The 24,193-nt window shown below is 41.5% G+C and overlaps 1 protein-coding gene across 1 annotated transcript in view; it reads left to right on the top strand.

Annotated features, from left to right (window-relative positions):
- The window catches only part of SPPL3 (signal peptide peptidase like 3), a 78,419-nt gene extending 54,830 nt beyond the window's left edge, over positions 1-23,589 (top strand). The window contains exons 4-11 of the mRNA XM_054594181.1: positions 2,869-2,988; positions 3,653-3,731; positions 4,595-4,707; positions 12,475-12,581; positions 12,988-13,151; positions 13,872-14,071; positions 15,357-15,466; positions 21,819-23,589. Coding sequence (XP_054450156.1) covers positions 2,869-2,988; positions 3,653-3,731; positions 4,595-4,707; positions 12,475-12,581; positions 12,988-13,151; positions 13,872-14,071; positions 15,357-15,466; positions 21,819-21,890 — 965 coding nt within the window. The 3' untranslated portion in view covers positions 21,891-23,589. The remainder of the gene's footprint in view (positions 1-2,868; positions 2,989-3,652; positions 3,732-4,594; positions 4,708-12,474; positions 12,582-12,987; positions 13,152-13,871; positions 14,072-15,356; positions 15,467-21,818) is intronic.
- Positions 23,590-24,193: the final 604 nt, after the last annotated feature.

Raw genomic sequence — 24,193 nt, 5'->3', positions numbered from 1 at the left:
CCAGCCAATAAGAAGCAACTCATGTAAAAATATTTAATGTTTTATTTCACCAAAATTTTTAAATAGCTTTCTTGGGGACAAGTAAATTTAAATACTGAAGAGCAAGTTTTAAAGGTTGGTTCATGATTGTACAACCTTTTGTGTCTAGTTATGGTCATTTTGGTTGCGTATTTTATTCATAGTCTTCATTTAATGGAAAGGCTTTACCTACTAATATTTCTTTATGATAAAAATAAGTTTATTTAGGTAATGGTTAATAATTAATAAGCTTTGGGGGTACAGTTCTGTAATACATCATCTGTATATTGCATTGTGTGCTCATCACACAGTTGGGTCTCCTTCTGTCACCATGTAATTGACCTGTTTACCGCCCTCCTCGCCGCACTCCACTTCCCGTCTGGTGAGCACCGTACTGTTGTCTGTGTCTAGGAGTCTGTTGTTTTTGTTTGTTGCTTTCTGATTTATATGCCACATAGGAGTAAAATCATGGTTCTCATCCTTCTCTGTCTCACTTATTTCTCTTAGCATTTTACTCTCAAGATCTATCCATGTTGTAGCAAATGGCAGTATTTCATCCTTTCTTAGGGCTCTCTATTAGCATCACATCTTTATCCAGTCATCCCTCAGAGGACACTTAAGTTGTCTCCATGTCTTGGCTGTTGTGAATAATGCTGCAATAAATATAGGGGTACATATATCTTTACAAATAAATGTTTTCAGAAGAGGAATTGCTGGGTCCTGTGGTAGCTCTGGTCTTAATATTTTGAGGAACCTCCGTACCGTTTTCCATAGTGGCTGTACCAATTTACATTCCCCCCCAGCGATGTATGAGGGTTTCTTTTTCTCCACATCCTCTCCATTATTTATCATTTGTCTTTTTTTTTTTTTAAGGGTTTATTTACTTATTTTTTAGAGAGAGGGATAGGGAAGGAGGAAGAGGAAGAGATACTTCAGTGTGTGGCTGCCTCTCACACACACCCCAACCAGGGATCTGGCCTGCAACTCAGGCGTGTGCCCCAACTGGGAATCAAACCAGCAGCCCTCTGATTTGCACGTCGGCACTCTGTCCTCTGAGCCACACCAGCCAGGGCTTCTGCCCGTTTTTTAAATCAGAGTTTGGTTTATTTACTATTTTTGTTATTGAATTGTGTGAGTTCTTTAAAGATTTCGGATATTTACCCCTTATCATAGGTATCATTTGGAAATATCTTCTCCCATTCAGTTGTTTACCTTTTTGTTGGTTTCTTTTGCTGTGCATAGCCTTTTAGCTTCATGTAGTCCCATTCATTTATTTTTGCTTTTATTTCCCTTGCCTTTGGAGTCAAGTTCACAAAACATCTTGAGTCACAGGTCCGTAAGTTTAGTGCTTATGTTTTCTTCTTAGTATTTTATTGTTTTGGGTCTTATATTCAAGCACTTAATTTTTTTTTTTTTGTTAATTTTTGTGTTACGGTGTCAGCAGTCTTCTCTGTATTGCTTTGACTTTCCAATTTCCCCAACACGATTTATTTAAAAAGCCTTCCTTCTCCATTGTGTATTTTTGGCTCCTTTGTCAAAAATAAGTTGCCCATATTTGTGTCGTTTTTATTTCTGGGCTCTCCACTCTGTTCCGTTGGTCTGTGTGTAACCCCAAACAGCCAAAGCAATCCTGGGGTCAGGGGAAGAACAGCTCTGGCTGGTGTGGCTCAGTGGCTTGAGTGCCAGCCTGCGAACCAAAGGGTCACGGGTTAGATTGCCAGTCTGGGCACATGCCTGGGTTGCAGGCCAGGTCCCCAGTAGGGTACGCATGAGGGGCAGCCATGCATTGGTGTTTCTCTCCCTGTTCTTCCTTGCCCCACTCTCTAAAAATAAATAAATAAAAGCTTTAAAAAAAGAAAAGAACAAAACCAGAGGTATCATACATGCACACATACTTCCTGACTCCAAATTATTCTACAAAGTTAAAACAATCAAAACAGTATGGTATTGGCCCAAAATAATAAATAAACAAACAAACAAACAAACACATAGCTAATGAAAATTTCTTCTTTAGTTACTCTCCTGCATTAATGATATCTCAGCAGGGTTAATTGGAAGCAGATCACACACAAGTTAAAATTAGGGATCTGTTCATTCAGTGGTTATCATGGTTACCTTTTCCACCAAATATCCTATTATTGTTTCTCAACATTGGGTGCAAAATAAAATTGTGTGGAGAGTTTTTAGCTGGGCCTACTCATCGCCAGAGATTTCATTTTAATTAATCTGGGTTTGGGCCCGGGCATTGCAAATTTTTTTTTTTAAACTCCCCAGGTGATTCTGATGAGCCAAGAATGAAGAACCATTGTACTAAATCTTATTTGTTCCTTAAGATGTTCCCATAATTTTTCTGATTTGCTGTTTTTAGAATGTTTTGTTCTCTCCATTCCCCCAGCCCCAAAATCAGTCCTCAACTATTAGCAACAGTGGGGAAGAGTGAACATGAGTACAGTAAACCCACAGGTGATGAGAAATAATTTTAGTTAGTGGGTTTAAACTACCTCTTTTACCAAGCCTATACAAAAGACCATATATGTACTCAAATAGATGAATCTGAATTTTTACTACCTTTGAATGTTCTTGATTTTGTTTATTTTTGGCACCCTGTTATCCAAATGGTTAGCATCTCAATTCAACAAGTGTTTTTTGAGCAGCTGCTGTAATGAAGACACTGTGAGGAGAGCAAGGAATTCATAATCTCATTGGGAATAAAGATTTAGGGGACCTAGATATCTATATATTATACACTAATCCCTAGAACTGTCTGCATTCTAATGAGTTAATGTATCTAGAGTATATGGCATGGTGCTTGTTACAGAAGTGGTTAATATGTCCCTTTTTCTCTTTCAGGTATCCAAACTATTGACTCTACCCAGGCCCTGTTCCTTCCAATTGGAGCCTCTGTCTCTCTCCTAGTAATGTTCTTCTTCTTTGACTCGGTTCAAGTAGTTTTTACAATATGTACAGCAGGTAAATGAATTTCTCTGTTCTTAGCCTAAAAGGAAACATGTTCACCTTGTTTTTTATCATCACTCAGACATTAAGATTTATACATCATACCATCTCTCCAGTTCTTTTTTTTTTTAACAAGTCTGGCTTTTCCTCCTCTTACCCCTTCTTGAACCACTTGACACACATGCCAACATAATCTGAACAAAAGGCCAAGAGTTTGAAAACTCTTGAGCTTTACGACACCAAAGTAGGATCACTTTTGTCCCGTAGGTTACCAGAAAGTCTAGTTTGGCAGAATGGTCATTTGCATCCCCTACTGATGTTTCCACAGGTAGAAACATTGATAGCTAATCAAGATAATTCAGCAATCAGCTCTCTGATCAGTTCTTAAGCTGAGCAATGATGGAGGTGTGTAATAGACGAACGAAGTGCTAGGCTTGCTGGGAGGTAATCCCCTGGCCTGCTCTTTATCTTTTCTTGCCTCCCCTACTTCACATCTTTTTTAGAGGTTATCTGTGGAGTGCTAAAGGAGGATATTTTTCTTCTCTGGTTAATTTGATTGTGTCCACTTGTCGAAAAAAGTATTCTAGGAAATTGTTTCCATAAGTCATGCCATTTTTTTAAATGTTTAAAAAAAAAAAGCCACCACAACAAAACTTAACCATGTATTTTCTCTCTGTAGTTCTTGCAACGATAGCTTTTGCTTTTCTTCTTCTCCCGATGTGCCAGTATTTAACAAGACCCTGTTCACCTCAGAACAAGTAAGGAGTTGGCAGTTTCCTCTAAATTACAAACTTGTATGTTTTTCTTTCATGCTTGATAGCATTATTATGAGTCTAAAACTTCTTGTTTTGACTGGAGCATAACAAATGCTAGAAAACTGGGAAGTGAGATGTTTGATTTTAAAACTGGAAGGTAGTACTTCCTTTTGTACCTTTTCATAGCAGAAGAAATATAAACCAACTTCAGGAAGTCAGAGCCATTGTATTATGCTTCCCACTTAGATTACTGAAAGATGAGAATAGGCTATGAAAATAGTGGTTGACTCAGGCATTGTTTCCCTTTCATCTTTGGTAACCTAGAATATAAACTGATCACTTAGATGTGATCCCAGTTTTCACACCTTAACTCCTGAAGCTCCATGGAAACGAATCTTTTGCTAATGGAGACTCTGCATGCACTTAGGACACTGGTCACTTGGGGCAGCTGATTTTCCCAGGAATTAGTGATAACCAAGTGGATTTAATATCTTATAAGTGTTTATTCTTCTTTGCTAAATGAATGGAATTATTAATTTTCCTGAACGTTTTCCTCATAAGAATAGAATTTCCTGTGTACTTAGAATCTCCAAAGATTGATATTGTCACTTTAAACTTCTAAACACCTATGTTGCTCATTTGGGATAAAAAGTACATTATCAAATGGGTTCAGAAATATAATTATCTGAGCTCTTTGTAGTTTACTCCGAAGAGGCTTGGGTATTTTTTATGTCCGGATATCTAGATGGTTGCCTGCTACTCTAATCCGACCCTAAGGAGCTCAAATCATGATGAACCAAAGTCCAGTTTGGGTATTGAATGAAGTTTATTGCCCGTTAGTCCAGTAAATGTCATGTGTTTTCCAGGATTTCCTTTGGATGCTGTGGGCGTTTCACTGCTGCTGAGCTACTCTCATTCTCTCTGTCTGTCATGCTTGTTCTCATCTGGGTCCTCACTGGCCATTGGCTTCTCATGGATGGTGAGTAACTAATATGTGAAAAGTTAAAATCTAATATAGTTTATAAATAGTTAAATTTCTCTGCGTTCACTCTACTCTGTGTGTTAGTCATGCTACTTCTGATTACCATAAATACTAGGTATCCACAGAGAGTGTTATGTATCATTGAGTCTTACTATTTCTACTCACATTTTAAAAATATTTTTTAATAAGAGCTTTTTTGAGATGCAGTGCACATACCACACACAGTGTACCCACTTCAATTGTACGATTCGTGGTCTCCAGGGTATTCACAGAGTTCTACAGTCACCACCACAATCAGCCTTAGTGCGTTTTTATCCCCCACCCTCTAAACTCACACCCATTAACAGTCGCTTCCCCGTTCCCACGGCCCAGGCCCAGGCCCCTGCTAATCTACGTTCTCTCTCTGAATTTGCCACTTCTGGACAATTCAAAACCAGAGATGCTCTGCTCATGGTCAAATTGGATAGAATTTAACAAAAAGGACTTTTAACTTTTTTTCCCCTGCAATCTAGAATCAATAACATAGGGTTTAAAATTTCCTCTTTATTAAGACTAAGGAAAGCTAAAACCTTATACTTCTGTTTCAAGAGATTTTTTTTTTCATTAAGTTACTTTAACCAGTGGAAGAATTTGAAATTTATATGCACCAAATTAATTAGTGAAAAACTCTTAAGAAGCTGCATTAGGGCAAAAACTATGGAGTGGAGTGGAAGCTCTGTAAAATTGTATTTAAATGGTTTCCTTTTCTTAATCTTCACTTGAGGACATGCTCATTGACCCCAGAGAGGGGAAGAGAGGGAGAAAAACATCGATGTGAGAGAGAAACATCGATCTCTTGCCTCTCATACATGCCCCGACCAGGGACCAAACCTCTAACCTAGATATGTGCCCTCACCGGGAAACTAACCTGCGATTGGTTTACAGGACAAAGTTCCAACCAAGCCACACCAACCACGGTGGTGTACGTTATTTTAATCAAAGGTAATACATACAGAAAAAGCACTTAAAAACATATGAAACACATGATGTACTTTTTTAGTATTTGTTTGCTCAAGATAAAATTACAGCGATGGAGAGCACATCAGTGGCTGTGTGGGGAGGAGGGTGTGACGTAAGAAACAGCATAGGCGTTTCGTTGGGGTGCTACGGTTTGCCCACGTGCCGAGCGCGCTGCGGCTCCACAGAACTGGATGTTTAAAGAACAAGTCGCAATTTTACTGTTGGACAGTCTTAAGAATTTTAAACATATAATTTTAAATATATCATTCGTTTTTATATATTTGTTGTCATAGTTGTTGTTTAATGCTTTTTTGAATGCCTACCATATACCAAGTATTCCAAGTCAAAAGCAGTTCCCTGCAGCTACAGATCCGATCATCCCTGAGACTCACGTACAAACCTTTAGTGACTCAGAATGGGAAGTCAGTGTCAAAACCACCAGTGTCTGGACCCTGCAGTGGTTTACCTTTGCTGGTTCCAACAGCTTTGGTCCTATTTTATAGAGTCCTTATAAAAAAAATTTATTGTGGCCATGGCTCGTGTGGCTCAGTGGATTGAGTGCTGGACTGGGAATCAAAGGGTCACCAGTTCAATTCCCAGTCAGGGCACATGCTTGGGTTGCAGGCCAGGTCCCTAGTTGGGGGCATGCGAGAGGCAACCACATATTGATGTTTCTCTCCCCCTCTTTCTCCCTACCTACCACTTTCTAAGAAGATATAAATAAAATCTTTAAAAAAAAATGTACTGGGATCACTTCAGTACTTGAGGAGTGCCTACTATGTATATAAGCATTCTGAAGTATCGTATTTTTTTTTAAGTGGTTCTCAGAACTGCTAAATTTTCTAAATCAAGTATCAGTGCTTTCAGTATTCTTATGAATTGGTGTTTGATACTTCATGCTTCTGGAGATTGATAAAAAGTTGAAGAAGAAAAAAAAAACACTACATTTGTTACATCTGATGCCGCACAAGTTGCTTGGCCAGCTTGTGGTAGAAGGGTGATGCCTATTTTATATATACTTGTTACTGAGAGCGATAAAGTGGTAGGCATGTGTGCTTGACTTTTCCTAAGATTAACTTTTGGTTTCTGCAACAGAATGATTTAACTAGAAATAGTACAGATATAAATTGGGTACACTTAACTCTACCTACACAAATGTTACGTAAAATGAGACAATGAAAGATCCAGGTGCTACGCTTTTAACTAGAGTAAATATAAAACAATAATCACTTAACCAATAAGCATGGAGTCTAATTGGTCTCCGTGCTAGCAGACTCAGAATCTAAATGATTAGCGATGCTTAAAGCACCTTGAAGTCTCTTAGTCCCCTGCGTGTTCTGAGGCTCTCTGTAATCCCAGTACTGACTTTTGGTGTCTCTCCTTTCATGGAACTCTTTATTCATGTGTCCAGACACACATGATACTATTTACAGATTTTGCTAAGAACTGCTAACCCAGAAAAGATCAGATCTCTCAAATCAGCAAGCATATGTTCTTTATACTCTTATCTCTACCCTACCCAAGGATTGCATAGAAAAACCCATTTACTAGTAGTGTGCCACTAAAAAAGAAAAGGTTAGCATGTGGAAGAAGATAGTCTTTTCGAAATAAACTGATTCACACAGCCATCTGAAACATACTTTAGAGCAAGTCATAGTTTTCTCCATTCTACTTCTGTAGGTAGGGGTGGGAGTATGCTCATTAGACTCACTAAAGGCAAAATGGGATAAGCAGCTCTCTGTAGACCCTACTGAAGGGCGCATTCCACTGCAGCGTCCTTTATGCAAACTTGGAGTCGATAGAAAATTGGCAATAAAGGACAAACTAGTTTCCCAGTGATCGCTCCCAGAAACACATTTCCATTATGAAATTCACCTAATAATTGAAATTTCTTTGTTCAGTGAGGTTCCCATAAACCTTAACTGGACCTAACTAGGAGACTTGAACAGCATTTCCTATCATTATTGCTATTTCCCAATATTTACTTGTACAAGGGTTTCTTCTTCTTTCCAGTTTGCACTGGTTAAACTGTCCTTGTGAACAAGTAGAGAGTTCTCTCTCAACAAAAGAAAAAAGAGACCCTTTGAGCTTTTTCATTGTTTTTCAGATTAGTGATTGATGTGTGTGTGATTTGTTTTCTGCTATTACAAAATATATAGCTTTCTAGCCGTGGTCTTCAGTGCTCTGAAATATGTCTCTCTCATGTAGAATTTATCTTAACAGATTTCTCTTCAGAATCAGAAATCATCTTGTAGGCAGTGATTTTGGTGATAGAGGTTTTTTAAGTGAGTGTTAATGAAAGCCAATTATTTGAAGTTAATTTAGAGTGAAAACAATGATAAATGTGGTTGTTTTAGGGCTAGGCATGAAGTATATTTTCAGGGTTATACTAAAAAGCATTAATATTAAGGAGCGTCAGAATTTTCTTGAACTAAATCTAGAACTTTTTAAAATCTTTTGTTTCATCTGGTAAATTAACCTTTTAAATTTGGGAAAGCTCAGGGTGTCCGACTTTTTAGCGTCTCTGGGCGACACTGGAAGAATTGTCTTGGGCTACACAATAAGTACATTGCAACATGTAATCACACACACAAAAAAGACACCTCATAATGTCTTACGTAAATTTCCAAGTTCATGTTGGTCCTCATTCATAGCCATCATGGGGACCCATGTGGCCCACGGGCTTGCAGCTTGGACACACCACTTGAAAGGATTTGACCAGTAGGCAGTGTGCTATGTTAGGCTAAGGGCTGATGAATCTTGTGCACACACACCACTAGGGTGTTCAAGGATCATTCAGCCAAGTTCACAGTCCGCATCACCTGACCAGTTGTGGAAATAGAAGAGCCTTAGCAGATGTCTAGCCCAGCCCCGCACTCTGTAGCACTTGTTACTAAGCTATGATTAGAAAACCTTCAGTGCCAGTAACCTAGCAATTGATATTTTTCTTTTAAAATGCTAGACTCTAGTGCTTAGTCCGATGGGGCTTAGCTATGAGGGATCTTAGAAGCAAGCACTGTTTAAGACTTTACAGGTTACATAATCCTTGTCAAGAACATTGAAGCTCAGCTTGGTGTCACTGCCCTTGTCCTTGGCCCTACTGGTTGTGGAAGACAGAGTGATACAGAGATTCTATCAATAATAAATTGAAAGTAAGTATAGCTAAGTGGCTAAAATTAATAATTTACTTCCCTTAACACTGTTGCTTAATTTACATTTAACAAAAAAGTAAGATTATTAATAAAGCTACTAGAGAGTCTTGGGAGTTTCTCAAGCAGCATGGAGCGCAAGGGAAAGTTAATCATCTCTTTATTTTGGCTCGGAAGAGCCCTTAAAAGAAGCTAAGGTTTTGGGGGTTTTTTTCAGGGTTACTTGAATGAATGAATGAATGAATGAATAAAGATAGGAAAACTAAATGAGTGGTTGAATGTTTTTGGGGGATAAAACAGAGCATGTGGCAGCACTCACCTTGGAGTCATTCAGCAGACTGACATTGAGAGGCTTCTCTGACGTGGTGGAAGGGGTGCAGTCTGCCTCTTCAAACATGGACCTTCAAGTACCGTGTAGAGACTTGGCTGGTGTGGAAAGAGGCTGTTGCCCAGCTTAGGTGGAGGGAGAGGAGGAATAGGTTGAAGAATTGGGATCAAAGGGAGGTGGACACGGAGGCAGAGCCTAGGAGGCACAGCAGTCACTGGTCTGTGTGAGTTTTGCCAGAGGATATGTGGCTATACAATAGATTGGCTCCATTTCAGAGATGGGAGCCCACAGTAAGGCCAAGAGTGATGTGAACCCGTTTTTCACAAGGGCAGCGGGGAGGAAGTGGGGAGGCGCGACCAAGGCTTTCAGTAACTATAAAGATTAACTCCCCAAAATGGCTGCAGTCCAACGTACGTAATGAAAGACTGTGATAAGTTGAAAATGAACCCAGAGTTTTTTGTTTGAAAGCTTAGGAATAGAAGGACGTCGTCCAGAGCAGTGATTTCCGCCCGGGCGCTGCAGCGGGGTGCCGGGGCGCCACGAGACTTACAAAGCGTGCAGCCCATGTGTAGTCGGGCACTGGCCTCTCTTCCCTGAGGCTGTCAAATAAAAAAATGACAACAGCCAACACAACAATAGCTTTCTGGTGTGAAGGAATCAAAATTATACATTTTTTTTTTAAATAGACAAAAAATATATTTTTCGGTGTGTAGAATTTTCGTAGTTTATTTGTGCCAGGAGATGAAAAAGGTTGAAAATCACTGGCCTGGAGACATAGGAAATTCTGTCCCTGGGCAGTTGTCCTACCTGTGTCTGGTTTCACCCCAGGTGGATAGGATTAGCGTAAGAGGAGTGGTAGAGCAGTGAGTGGGTGCTCAGACCGCAAGACCTACAGACGTTCCTGCTGTTGAGGACTGAGTGATGATTGAGTGGTAAACTGAATAGAAATGCTTTGGAATGGACCAGTCACCTGCAGGTGTTAGAGGCACATACATTTCACCCTGGGAGCCTGCCCTTCTGCTTTTTGCTTGTCCGTCCAGGGGGCTTCCATCCCCCTTTCAGTTCAGCATCAGTCAGTTCTCAGACCCTCGCGGCCCACGCACTCTTGTCTCATCTGTCTCCTTTGTTTCCTTGATGCTCTGCACTCCGCGTGTTCACTTGGAAGTTACAGAGCAGGTCACCTCTTGCCACACTGCACCATTCCCCCAGCCAGTGTTTTTACCCAAACCTGCGTGTGACAGGTTCTCTCGTCACTAGTTCCCAGCCTCTGTCCCAGGGGCCTCCCAGCCAGCAGTGACCATGTTGTTCCTCAAGCCAGCAGAGCTTGTGCCTGACAGTGTCCTCATTATTTACTGACAGCGCAGCCAACCATTTGTTTCCTAAGAGAATTATAATGGGAATCCGTTATTTAAAAAAAAATGAGCGTGGGTTGATTGTATCATGGGCCTTACGTTTCTTAATGCCTAAACACGTTTCAGGCATTCCCTTTGCACCTTGAAATGTTTCAATCTTTGCAAAGCCTAATGAGCTCTAACTACTTAATACATTAATACAGTTCATTATATTCATTTGAAATGACATGTATTTGCATCTATTTTGCCATCTTGGTTCTGTTTTTATAAATTTATAACAAAATTAAAGGAGACCCTAGTAAAATGAGCATCCTAAATTATTATAAAGTCAGGAATGTCTTTACCACATCTCTCCAAAATACACACTCTGGAGCTCAGTGAACGCGTGACAGCAAAGACAGGAGGAATAGAGATGGTGTTTCTTCCTAGTTTTACTACTGCCTTTCCAGCCCTTCTGTGCTGTAGGACGGGAATTATTTTTCTCTTCTGTTTGAGTTCCTCAAGTAGGAACTCATTAAATATTAGTTTAGTTGATGTATGCAGGTATCCAGGGCATGCATAGCCTCATTTTATTGTGCTTTGTGTTATTGGGCTTCACAGATGTTGCATTTTTTACCAATTGAAAGCAGCGCCCTCCACTAGCAAAAAAATGTATAACTTTATTGTAGTACTCAGTTTATTGTGACGGTCTGGAACCAAACCCGTATCTCTCAGGTGTGCCTCTACCTGCCAACTTTGTTACATATATTGACACTTTACCAAACCTACTAAAGTGCTATTCATCTGTAATATGGCTTTACTTGCTTTTCTTACTTTCCTTAGACTAACTTGAAACGTGAAGTTGAGAGAATATACTTTTTCATTTACTCAGCAAATACTTGTTGACTATCTACTCTGCCAAGTGCTGGGGATCCACAGGAAAAAATAAGCCATGCCTTCTGTCTACCAAGAACACCTAGTTTAGGGAATAAACTACTGATATATAGATAATCACACTGCTATAGAATGGATGCATAGAAAACAACTTAACCTGGTTAGGCCAGGAAAGACTCCCTGAGGGAGGGCTTTCTGTCCTGGCCTCTTCTAGGATAAGGACGAGTCCTGACTGGTGCGGCTCAGTTGGTTGGGCGTCATCCCACAAAGCGAAAGGTCACCAGAGCGATCCCCGGTCAAGGCACAGGCCTGGGTTGTGGGTTTGGTCCCCGGTCAGGTGGCCTGTGAGAGGTGACTGATTGATATTTCCCTTTTTCTCCCTCCCTTCCCCCTCTCTAAAAATAAACAAGACATTTAAAAAAAAGAAAGGATGAATTTTCCAGGGAAAGAAGCCCAGCACAGAACCTCAGCATAGCACATCACAGAGCATAGTATGTATCGGGCAGAGCGATCATACCTGAGTGGCCTCGGCACAGAGTGGCCGTGCCGGCAGACCTTACATTGTAGTTGTGAGAACATTTTTTAAGAGGCTACAGCATGTCTCAGATTTTGAGAGGTGCAAGAAAAAAAATAAGGCAGGGATAGAGAGGAATGAGTTGCTGGAACAGTGTCCCTGAGTAAATAAAAGGGGGTGTGATACAGGATGAGCTAACTCCAAAGTAAGGAGCAAGAATGATGCACCTGACGTAATGAGGGGTGGCAGGAGACTGAGGCCAGGAGGTCCCAGGTGACCCTGTCTGGGACTTTATCAGAGTAGAGACTCTCCTGGGTCTTACACAGTTGAGCACTGTCTGTAGTGTGGGAAAAGGAATGTCCCCAAATACCAGTCGGTCAGACTGGGCTCACGTGGGCACTTCGTACTGTAGGGTGTAAAGTCTTAGCTTGGAGCTTAGGGCTGCCTGATTTTTGAGGGGGCCCTACAACTTTGTTAGGTTCGTTAGCTGAATAGCTCGTGGAAAGGGGGTGCGCCCACACTGCACACTGACTGCTGTCCCCTCCCCAGCCCTGGCCATGGGTCTCTGTGTCGCCATGATCGCCTTTGTCCGCCTGCCCAGCCTCAAGGTCTCCTGCCTGCTTCTCTCAGGGCTCCTCATCTACGACGTCTTTTGGGTAAGTGTCTGTTGCCCTGAAGCCCTGAAGCCGCTACTCCCCTCTGTGTTTAATGGGAGTCCGAGTGTCTGAAGTCTAACTAGCTGGAGTCCCTCCCATCTAGGACCGCCCCCCACCAGCCCTGAGCTGGCTGTTTTAAAAGATGAGCAGGGAGTTGCTTGAGTCTTTGTTTCCTGAGCTGTGCTCCAGTGCACATGTGTGTGGCGGAGTGGGAGAGGGAGCAGGCAGGCAGAGCTCTCTGCCCTGGGAGCAGAGATTCCCTCTTCAGAGCACGCAGTCAGAAAAGCTTGCTAGTGCAGCATTTGAGGCTCTGCTGGAACGAACAAAGAGGGCCAGCGCTGAAACCACCTTGCCTCCAGCGCCTCCCCCCCCCCGCCCCCCATTAAGGTTACTCTCCACTCGGCAGGTGTTTTTCTCCGCCTACATCTTCAATAGCAACGTCATGGTGAAGGTGGCCACCCAGCCTGCTGACAATCCTCTTGATGTTCTTTCCCGGAAGCTCCACTTGGGGCCCAACGTTGGGCGCGATGTTCCTCGCCTGTCTCTGCCTGGAAAACTGGTTTTCCCAAGGTAGGACTGACACATCAGGCCTCAGGCCTCATGACACACTGCCTTCCTGTTCCTTGATTAATCTGTCTTTGTCATCAGCGTTTTAATCCTAGACTGGACAGGGTTGTGAGTCAGCATCTCTGTCTTACAAATGAGAGAATATTGACTTGACTTGCAGTTTTGTCACTGAGTGATACAGGTGCTGCTTTTTAATATTGATTAATGTTCTCAAACAACCATATGTTACTACTGTTGACATATTTTAAAGCTGGAGAGAATTAACAGGAGATCCTGGAGCTTTTTACTTCTAAGACATTTGCAAAAATATGTCCTAATGCTTAAATTATACAGTTCCTGGTAATATAATCTTGGAGAAATTAATGTGCTGCTTTAATCTCATGTCTGGTAGTAATTAGGTGCTTCTTTGAAGTCTCCGCGGTGAATGTGTGACAAATGGTGAATCACTTGACATTTCTGGAGATGGTGGTGCTTAAGCAGATTGCTTACAGCCATCTGCGAGTGCTCTCCTGAAGCACGGAGGGGCTAGGTTGAAGACCTCTTTTGCTAGTGCTGTGGTTTTTAATCTCTAGACTCTTAAAAACTAGTGTTCAACCACTAGAGATTTCCATCTGCCATTCAGGTAAGTTCTTTGATATCTCACAAAGCTCACAGACCTTGCACAGGAGAAGGAGACTAGGATTGTAGAGTGTGGCATCTCTGACCTGTGACACTGCATTCCAGCTCCACTGGCAGCCACTTCTCTATGTTGGGCATTGGAGACATTGTGATGCCCGGACTCCTGTTGTGCTTTGTCCTTCGATATGACAACTACAAAAAACAAGCCAATGGTGACTCCTGTGGTGCCTCTGGACCCGCCAACATCTCTGGTCGCATGCAGAAGGTCTCCTACTTTCACTGCACCCTCATTGGATACTTTGTAGGTAAGAGAGAACCAGAACTTGCCTTTGGATCCCCTCTCTGGCTCCCCTCCACCCCCTGGAAGGAAATCGGGTCTTCTAGCTGCAGGTTGGGGATAGAAGGAGAGCAGTACTGGCTACTGCTAATAGACAGCCAGCCACAAAGGAAAACACTTCCCAACCCCACAAGATGATAGATGCTGTCTCTGCTGGCCAGCCCAGTTCTCGGTGTCTGAAGAGCATTGTAGTAAGAGTATGGTTTAGCCTCTGAGTAACACCTACCACATAATCATTGAGGATCGATCTATATGCTTAATTAAAAGTCTTCAGCTTGAGTTTAATGAACATCATGTGTATTTCCCTTCATTTGTTGTCACCTGGGAGTCTCCTTAGGCTGTTTTTTTCTCTAACCAGCTTACTTACAGGCAGATAGGAAGAGCCCATTGTAGTTGGGCTAGGAATAGTGGTACCTGTCTGCAACTGCGATGAGTACAGCAGAGTAAATGGAAAAGAGCACCTCTTTCACCTCCTACTTAACATCAGCGCGTCACTAATTCCATAGCGCACTCATACACATGGGTTCATTTCAGTCCAAGAACTTGGGGCGGGTGTGCGGTCAGGCCAAATGGTGTTACCCCCTCAGCTAGAGGGGAGGCTCCAAGAAGAGAAAGGCCTTAACCTTAATCAAGGGCACATGGCTCCTGCAAGTGGTAGAGCTGAAACTGAACCCAGGCCTTTTGTCTTCAAGTCTAACATCACATATGACAGTGGACAGAGGGAGACCAGGCACACTCGGGGCTGAGGTGAAGACTTGAACTGGGAACCAGAGCACAGAGTGCGAGTTGGGCTAGTCATGGGTCCTTGGAATTCTAGCGTTTTTTGTTTTTGTCTTTTTTTTTTCCCTTAAGATTTTTATTCATTCATTTTTAGAGATAGAGGAAGGGAGGGAGGAGAGAAACATCAATATGTGTTTGCCTCTCATGCACCCCCTACTTGGGAACTGACCTGTAACCCAGGCATGTGCCCTGACTGGGAATTGAACTGGCAACCCTTTGTTTTGCAGGCTGGCACTCAGTCCACTGAGCCACACCAGCCTAGGGCTGTTTTTGTCTTTTTTTAAACAGTGTTGTTTCATGTTTCTTTAACGGCCCACTGCTGGGCATTTTATACTTTACCCAATGGATGGAGTATGTCACATCTTGTCTACACAACCTTGAGACTGCCGAGAAAGGCTCCCAGCTGCCAGGCGTCGCCCTCTCTTGGAGCCAGCTCCTTGGAGTTACTCACGGATGCTTCTCTACCCTCGTAGGTCTGCTCACTGCTACTGTGGCATCTCGCATCCACCGAGCAGCCCAGCCTGCCCTTCTCTATTTGGTGCCATTTACCTTATTGCCGCTCCTCACGATGGCCTATTTAAAGGTGAGAGAAGGCGTTATAAACCTGTGAAAGCAATAACTTGGCATTGATCCTGGACTCGGGTATGTATTCTCCTTGCTGGAGGTGGTTCTACTTAGGCCCCTGAGCTCTTGATCTTGTCATTGGGGTTTTGTTCTCTTGTTTTACTAACCTGATATTAGCAACCTTTTACAGATTCTTCTATCCACTGGCAGAAAATGCTAATGAGTTAGACTACTACACCACCTGCTCCTGGATAATTAACTGAAATCCCTAGGACCCAGCTGCAGAGACTTCCTTCTCCTCTTAAAAATAGCACCCTGTTGCCACCTAACACCTTTTTTAATACTCTGCATTAAAGTTTGGAAATAGGAGTAAGCAGAAACAACACGGTGTCCACATACCCACCTGGCCTTTCTCCAGCAAGCTCTCTGCTGGGCAGGCTTAGTGCCCCAGGTGCTGTATGTAAATGGCTGCTCGCCTCCAGGTGAGTTTCCAAAACCACCTGGCACATAAAGTCTGCCCTGAGTTTGCTTCTACACGGAGTCCTCTCAGTACAGAAAACCATATAAAGGCTCTAAAGAAGACTAGGGAGCGAGGGGTTCTCTGGGGTCAGAGGAACCGGTGAGCACCATTGTTCCTTCTCCACGTCCATAGGGTGGGCAAGACACTCTATCCAAGTGCTCTGGCCTACCTGCAAGGTCTCTGCAGTGTTTCTGGACACATCATCGCTGGAGTCTATTTCTGCCTGAACAAAGGGAATAGGTAGGATCAACAGGGCAGTATTACACACATCTGGCCTCCCCACCAGGAGCTGCTCCAGCTCAGTAGCCACTTCCCTGACACCGGAAGCACCTGCTCAGCTCCTGCTGACCTGCCAAAACCATGGTGTGTGTGTGTGCACAGTGTACACAGAGCATACTTCAGCATAAAACGACTTCCCAAGAGCGGAAGGGACAGCTATTTTCTGTAATTCATTAAAGAAAACAAAGATGGTCAGACAAATGAAAAACAAATATTGCTTGAATGAAGGAACAAGAAAAATCCGGAGCGGGGGTTGCGGGGAGGTGTGGAGACAGAAAAAAATAATTTACCTGATAATTCAAAGAAATGGTTGTAGGAGTCTTCACCAAACTCAAGAGAGGAATGGAAGAACTTAGGGAAAACATCAGTAAAGAATTAGAAAGAACCAACAGACCTGAAGACTCCAATAACGGGCGGGGGGGGGGGGGGGGACACACTAGAAGGAATCAACATCAAATTAGCTAACACAGAAGAATGGATCAGTAGCCTAGAAGAGCAGTAGAAATCAACAAATCAGAACAGCAGAAAGAGAAAAGAATTTAAATAAACAAGAATAAGGGGCCTCTGAGATAACATCAGGTGCTCAAATGTTTGCATTATTAGGGATCCTAGGAAGAAAAGGGAAAGGAACAGAAACTTTATTTAAAGAACTAATGGCCAGAAACTTCCCTAACCTGGGAAAGGAAACAGACATCCAGGTCCAGGAAGCACAGAGTTCCAAACAAAACAAGCCACAAAAACCCACACAAAGGCATATTGCAATTAAAATGGCAAAAGTTATAGAGGCAGTCTTAAATGAAGCAAGAGAAAAACAAGAAAGGAACCAACAACCTAGAATAATTTACCCAGCAAGGTTATTCTGAATCGAAGGAGAGAGAAAACTTTCCCAAACAAGCAAAAGACTAAAGAACTTCATCACCACTAAACCAACTTTACAAGAAATGTTGAAGGGTTATTCTTCAAGTAGAAAGGGAAAGGCTATAACCAGAAACACAAAATAGGAGAAAAGGAAAAACCTCAGTATTGCCAGATAGTAAATACAGCAAATCAGACAAGAGCTACTACACAGGTGAAATTAAAATAAGTACTGTGGGGATACACAACACAAAAAGATCTAAAATGTGACATCAAGAACATGAAGCATGGAGAGGGGAGTAAAGGTGCAGTCTTCTTACAATGCATTTGAACTGAAGCACCTATCAGCCTAAAACAGACGGCTACAGAGAGAGGAGGGTATGCGTAGACCTCCTGGTAACGAAAAACCTGCAAACAATATACAAAGAACAAAGAGAAGGAAACGTGGGGAAACAAAAACAGCAAAACACAAGGGAAGAGATGAAGAGAAGAAACAAATAGAGGACAAACTATAAAAACAATGAACAAAACGGCAATGAGTACATACTTATCAGTAAATGTAAATGGATTAAATGCTCCAATAAAACTACACAGGGTGGCTGAGTGGATTTAACAAGAAAGCAGACATTACCTATCTAGAAGCCGTTTAGGAGAGACTCACTTCAAATTGAAAGTTAGACTGAAAGTGAAGCGTTAGAAGATACTCCACGCAAATAGAAACTAAAAGAAAGTTGGAGTAGCAGTACTTAATATCAGATGAAATTGATTTTAAAACAAAAATGTGAAAAAATAAAAGGACATTACATAATTAAGGAGTAACCCAAAATGAGGATATAATAAATATAAATATCTATGCACTCAGCATAGGAGCACCTAAACATACAAAGCAATTATAAATGGACATAAAGGCAAAAATTTACATTAATAAAATAGTAAGGGGTTTTTATTTTTTTTAAAGATTTTATTTATTTATTTTTGGAGAGGAAGAGAATTATCAGTGGGTGTCTCTTGCATGCCCATACTGGGGGCTTGGCCTACAACTCCAGGCATGTGCCCGGACTGGGGATCAAATTGGCAACCTTTCCATTTGCAGGACAACGCCTGACCCACTGAGCCACACCAGCCAGGACGAGTAGGGGATTTTAATACCCCAGTGACATCAATGGATAGGCCGTTAAGTTAGAAAATTAATAATGAAATAATGACCTTAAATGTTATATTAGACAGGATTACTTGTTAGACATTTACAGAACATTTTATGCCAAAACTGCAAAAGACATTTTTTTTTTCAACTGCACATAGAACCTTCTCCAGGGTAAATGACACATTAGACCACAAATCAAGCCTCAATTCAAGAAGATTGAAATCACAGCAAGCACCTTTCTGACCACAGTGGCATAAAACTAGAAATCAACCACAGGAGGAAAAATGAAAATCAGCTTTTCAAAATTTATGGGATGCACCAAGAGCAGCCCTAAGCAGGAAGTTCATAACTACATAGGTCTTCCTCAAGAAACAAGAAAAATCTCAATCTAAACCCTGCACCTGAAGGAACTAGACAAAGAACAAACAAAACCCCAGTGAGTAGAAGGAAGGAAATAAGACCAGAGTGGAAATAAATGAAGTAGAAATTAAAAACACACGAGAAGAAATCAGTAAAAACTAAGAGCTGGTCCTTTGAAAAGACAAATAGATAAATCTTTAGCCAAACTCGTCAAGAAAAAAAGAGAAGCAGGATGTGGGTTCTCACCAGAACCTAATTGTGCCGGTACGGGGTCTCAGACTTCCGACCTCCAGAACTTTATAGAAATGAATTGCTGTTTATAAGCCAAAAAACAAACAAAACTCAAATAAAATCATAAATGAAAGAGAAGTTACAACTGATACCACAGAAATACAAAGAATCATTAAAGAATACTATGAACAATTACACCAGCAAATGTGACAATTTAAAAGAAATGGATAGATTTCCAGAAGTATATAACCACCTAAGACTGAACCAGGAAGAAATATAAACTCTAAATGGACTATGAAATACTAGCAATAAAGTTGAAGCAGTAATTAAAAAGAAAATAAAACTTCCAACAAATGAAAGCCCAGGATCAGAGAGTTTTATAGGTGCATTCTACCAAACATTCAAAGAAGAAAATTAATATTTATCCTTGTTAAACTATTTCAAAAAATTGAAGAGGAAGAGATGCTTACAGACTCATTTTACAGGCCAGCATTACTCTGACACCAAAGCCAGATAAAGACGTTGCCCCCACCCCACCCCCCCAAAAAGGGGGCAGCTCATTATGTTCTGTAAACATAAATATAAAAATTTTCAACAAAATATAAGCAAACCAAATTTAGCAATGGATTAAAAGGATTATATATTGTGACCAAGAGGGACTGATCTCAAGGATGGTTGAACATCCATAAACAAATCAATGTACCACATCGCATTAACAAAATAAAGGATAAAAACCATATGATCATCTCAATAGATGCATCTGACAAAATTCAACATTCTTTGATGATAAAAGCTTCCAATAAAGTGGGTAAAGACAGAATGTATCTCTCAATATAATAAAGGTCATACAAACTTAACAGCTAATATTATACTCACTGGTGAAAAGCTGAAAGCTTTTCCTCTAAGATGAGGAACAAAACAAGGATGCTCACTCTTACTTCTGTTCAACATAGTATTGGAAGTCCTGGCCATCGCAGTCAGACAATACAAAGAAATGAAAGGCATGCTGATTAGAAAGGAAGAAATAAAACTCTCAGTATTTGCAGATGACATGATAATGTATATTGAAAACCCTAAAGACGCCACCAATAGACTATTTGAACTGATAAATGACTTCATATAGTTTCAGGATGTAGAGTCAATGTAGAGAAATTGTTGCATTTACACATATCTATAATGAACAAGAAGAAAATAAGTCCATTTAAAATTGATGAAAATGTATAAAATAAAGTATTAAAAAACCAAAGAAGTGAAAGACTTGTACTCTGAAACTAAGACATTGAAGAAAAAGCTGAAAAGATACAAATAAGTGGAAGAATATTATCTAAAGTAGCATACAGATTCATTGCAATCCCTATTAAAATATCAGACATTCTTAGAATTAGAACTAATCCTAACATTTATATGGAACCACAGAAGACCCCGAATAGCCAAAAAAATCTTGAGAAAGAGGAAAGTAGGTGGTATCATGTATTCTGATACCAAATTATATTACAGAGCTGCAATAATCAAAACAGCATGGTACTGGCATTTAAAAAGCAGACCCATGAAATACAAAGACCCCAGAAATTCCCACTTACATGGTCACTTATTCTATGACAAAGGACACAAAGATACACAATGGGGTAGAGACAGTCTCTTTTAAATAAGTGGTCCATTCCTTTAAAAAAAAAAAAAAAACTGGACAGATAAATGCAACAAGGTGAGATTGTACCACTTTCTTACATCATACACAAAAATAAGCTCAAAATGAATTAAAGACTTAAATGTTAGACTTGAAACTGTAAAACTCCTAGACGATACATAGTAAGCTCTCACATTGGTCTTAGCAATATCTTTTTTTGATATATCTGAGCAAGGGGCACAAAAGAAAAACAAATGGGACTACATCAAACTAAAATGTTTTTGCACAACGAAGGAAACCAACAAAGCCAAAAGACAGCCTACTGAAAGGGAGAAGATATTCACCAATTATATACCTAATAAGGGGGTTAATATCCAAAATATGTAAAGAACTCATACAACTTCAACAGAAAGATGGAGAGGACCTGAACACACATTTCTCCCAAGATGTACAGATGACCAACAATATGAAAAGATGCTCAGCATCACTCATCATGGAGATGCAGATTAAAACCACAATGAAATATCACCTCACACTTGTCAGAATGGCTATCACCAATAAATTCTGAATGCTAGTGAGGATGTAGAGAAAAGGGAACCCTTGTATTGTAAACTGATAGTAAAAATGTAAATTAGTGCAACCACTACGCAAAACAGTATGGAGATTTCTCAAAAAAATAAAAATAGAGCTGCTATACAGTCTAGCAATTCTACTTCTGTGTATTTATCTGAAGGAAAAAAAAACCCTAATTCAAAAAGATAATGTGCACCACTATGCTCATTACAGCAAGATACAGAGGAAACCTAGATGTCCATGAATAGATTAGTGAATAAAGATGTATATCTGTGTATAGAAATCTGTATGATAATGGAACATTATTAAACAATAAAAAATGAAATCTTGCATTTCCAGCAACAAAGATGAACCTAGAGGGTGTTAAGTGAAGTAAGACAAGGACAGATACCATATCTGTCCTTATATGTGGAATCTAAAAATGAAATAAATAAAATTTAGGAACAGGAAATGATAAACTAGACTTAGAGCATTCTATTTACAAGATTTCTACTTTGAACTTCCAGTTTACAGATGAGGAAACAGACACAAAGGAAAATTGACTTGCCTAGTCTAGCACCTGACTCATAAGTGATAGACGTGGCAAAAGCTCCTCCCTGCTCAGGGGGCCCAAACGCTCTTCTGGTTAGTGCTTCAAAGAGTGGTGGGTTACAGTTCAGCGAGTAAAATTTGAATGTTCTTTGATTCTCCACAGAAGCAGCCTGAGATCAAGAATCAGAAAAGACTTGTAGATACGTGTGCCTTGTGTTTAAACCTGTAACTTAGTCAAGTTCCTTCTTTCCCAGGGCGACCTGCGGCGGATGTGGTCTGAGCCATTCCACTCCAAGTCCAGCAGCTCCCGATTCCTGGAAGTATGATGGACCGCAGAGCGTGACCAGAATGGCCATCTTAGTCCTCTTCTGTCAACGCCTGGTTTCGTTTCCTCTTAGAGTTGGCCTGGTACTCGGAGATGTACCTGTTTAAGGAATTGACGAGTGCCTGGATCTTGTGTTTGCGGGAGCGCGGTGCTGGAGCCCTGCTCGGGACCTTCCCTCCCGCCCCGGCGGAGGGGCCTCTGGGAGTGACAGCCCTCCCCAGCGCGCTTTCCTCTCCCGTTTTCCTGGATCTGCCCCAGACTGTTACCTGTGAGGGATGGAGATAGGACTGTTCAAAACTGACAATGGCAAGGATCATTCTGTACCTTTTGAACACTAAAGGGTGAGAAACATGAGCATACCGAAGTTTCTTCAGTGAACCCTCAAGAACTTTGGGACCAGTTTCCTGTGGGGGACTCAGTTTCAGAGAACTGAGACAGAAGCTCTTCTGTCGTTATATTCTTCTTTCCTTTTTTGGATTTATTAAATATTTTCTGTGGTGTGAAGTGACTTATTAAATCCACAGACATTGAGTGACTTCTTACAATGTACACATAAGAATTGCTGTAAAGAGTTCATGTCCACCCAGATGTGTTGGCAGTGAACGAGGGCACGGTTTTTATACACACACGCACATAGATATATATGAATAAACAAACTTAAAACCTGCTAAGATCATGCTGTGTAGCAGACAGGGGCTTGCTGTAATTGTTAGCATGTAGAGCCGTTTACTCTGGCTTTCTTGTATATGGATAAGCTGCTGTCTTTCCCTCCACAACTGAACATGCAGTTAAAAACCAGTATAGTATTTGTACTGATAGACTCATGGACTTTAGGGGACTCCCATTTGGTTTCGATCAGTGTAGCAAATTAGGGATGAAAAGATAAACCTTTTTGGGCCTTTCCTTTTGTTTTTACAGGCTTCTCCCTTGCAGGGTTTTTAGTCCTTTCTTCTTGAACCGATGCATGTATTATAGCAGCAGGTGTCTTTGTGCTTTCTGATCATAGTAATGTACTACTTGTAAATACATTTTTCTATTTTCTATTTTTTTGTATTTTTTTGGCATTTTGTTTCATTGGTGTGCTGTATTTTCCATGCCCTCACTCCTTTAAGAAAAAAAAAAAAAAAGGAAAAAAACAACACAATCCTGTCCTTGCTCTTGTGATTACAGTCTTGGTTTACCTGTGGTGACACCTGGACATTGGGGAGAAGTGTCAGTTGCCCCTCGGAGATACACCCCGTATTGCAGGAATTGTGGAAGCAGTAAGGCGCTCTGCCCTCCGAGAATCCGACCGGGCGCTGTGGTCCCTCCTAGAGGGCCAGTGTTCCAGCGGTGACAGGCCCGAGTCCTGCCCGCCTGCCTTGTTGCAGCAGCACCAGCCTGGTGAGCGGTCGCCCGTTCAGAGGCAGAGAGGTGCCTGGAAGTGGCCTGCATGCCTGGCAGCGGAGGTGGAGGAGGACCCGTGTCCCGCTCCTCCCGTCTTCAGGCGACCTGCCTCTGTGTTGACCTGTGTAATAAACTGGTGTGCTGTGGTTCCTGTCACTTGAAGGCACGGTGGGTAGCGCTTACAGGCTGTGCGTGCCACGTTGTCGGGAGAGTCAAGTGATCAGGATGGTGCGTTCCTCAAGTCTCTGTGTTTTCAAATCCTGCTGAGGGCTGTTTTGTTTTCTGTTGTTTGGTTTTTGTTTTTGTTTTTAATAAATGACTCCTTTCTAGACCTTGTCACCTCATCTTCACTTTTTGGCTGTTGGTACCAGAGCTCCCCTCACCTCCTGCCCACTGTCTGTCCCAGAAGACTGAAGAGAAGACCCTTTCTGTCTCTGGGCAGAGCCACCTGCAGCTCTGGCTCGGTCCTAGAGACGTCAGGGAGCTGAAGCTTCCGGTGTCCACAGAACTCCAAACCACCCCTGGGTTTGGTGAAGACCAGAAGTGCGCTCGTGCACCCGCTGCCTAGCCACTCGGCTCCTTCTTGGCCCTCCAGGGTGCTAAATGGCTAGTTGGGGCGCAGTGGGGGGAGTGTCTTCCAAAATGACTCTCATGAAAGGCAAGTGTTGGTAATGGTTAGAAATCTTATTCTGCAGTTGGTCATTTTAATTTTTTAACTTCTCATACAAAAACTAAATTCCAGACAGAAGTAGTGTGATTTTGTTATTCTCAAACCTCCTGTGCAGGTTTGGTGGGGAGGAAATACCCACACCAGGACCCCTAAGTGTAATTGGGATTCAAGTTGCTGGTCTTCAAAGTCCTCAGAACGTGGGCAGAGGAACTGCAAACATTCCTTTTGTTTTAAATCAACGACAGCCA

Source organism: Pteronotus mesoamericanus, unplaced genomic scaffold, assembly GCF_021234165.1.
Source record: "Pteronotus mesoamericanus isolate MK-2021 breed Mesoamerican mustached bat unplaced genomic scaffold, CSHL_Meso_final scaffold_507, whole genome shotgun sequence".
Classification (NCBI taxonomy): Eukaryota; Metazoa; Chordata; class Mammalia; order Chiroptera; family Mormoopidae; genus Pteronotus; species Pteronotus mesoamericanus.
The sequence above is the reverse complement of the archived record's forward strand: the minus strand, read 5'-3'. Positions and strand labels throughout refer to the sequence as shown.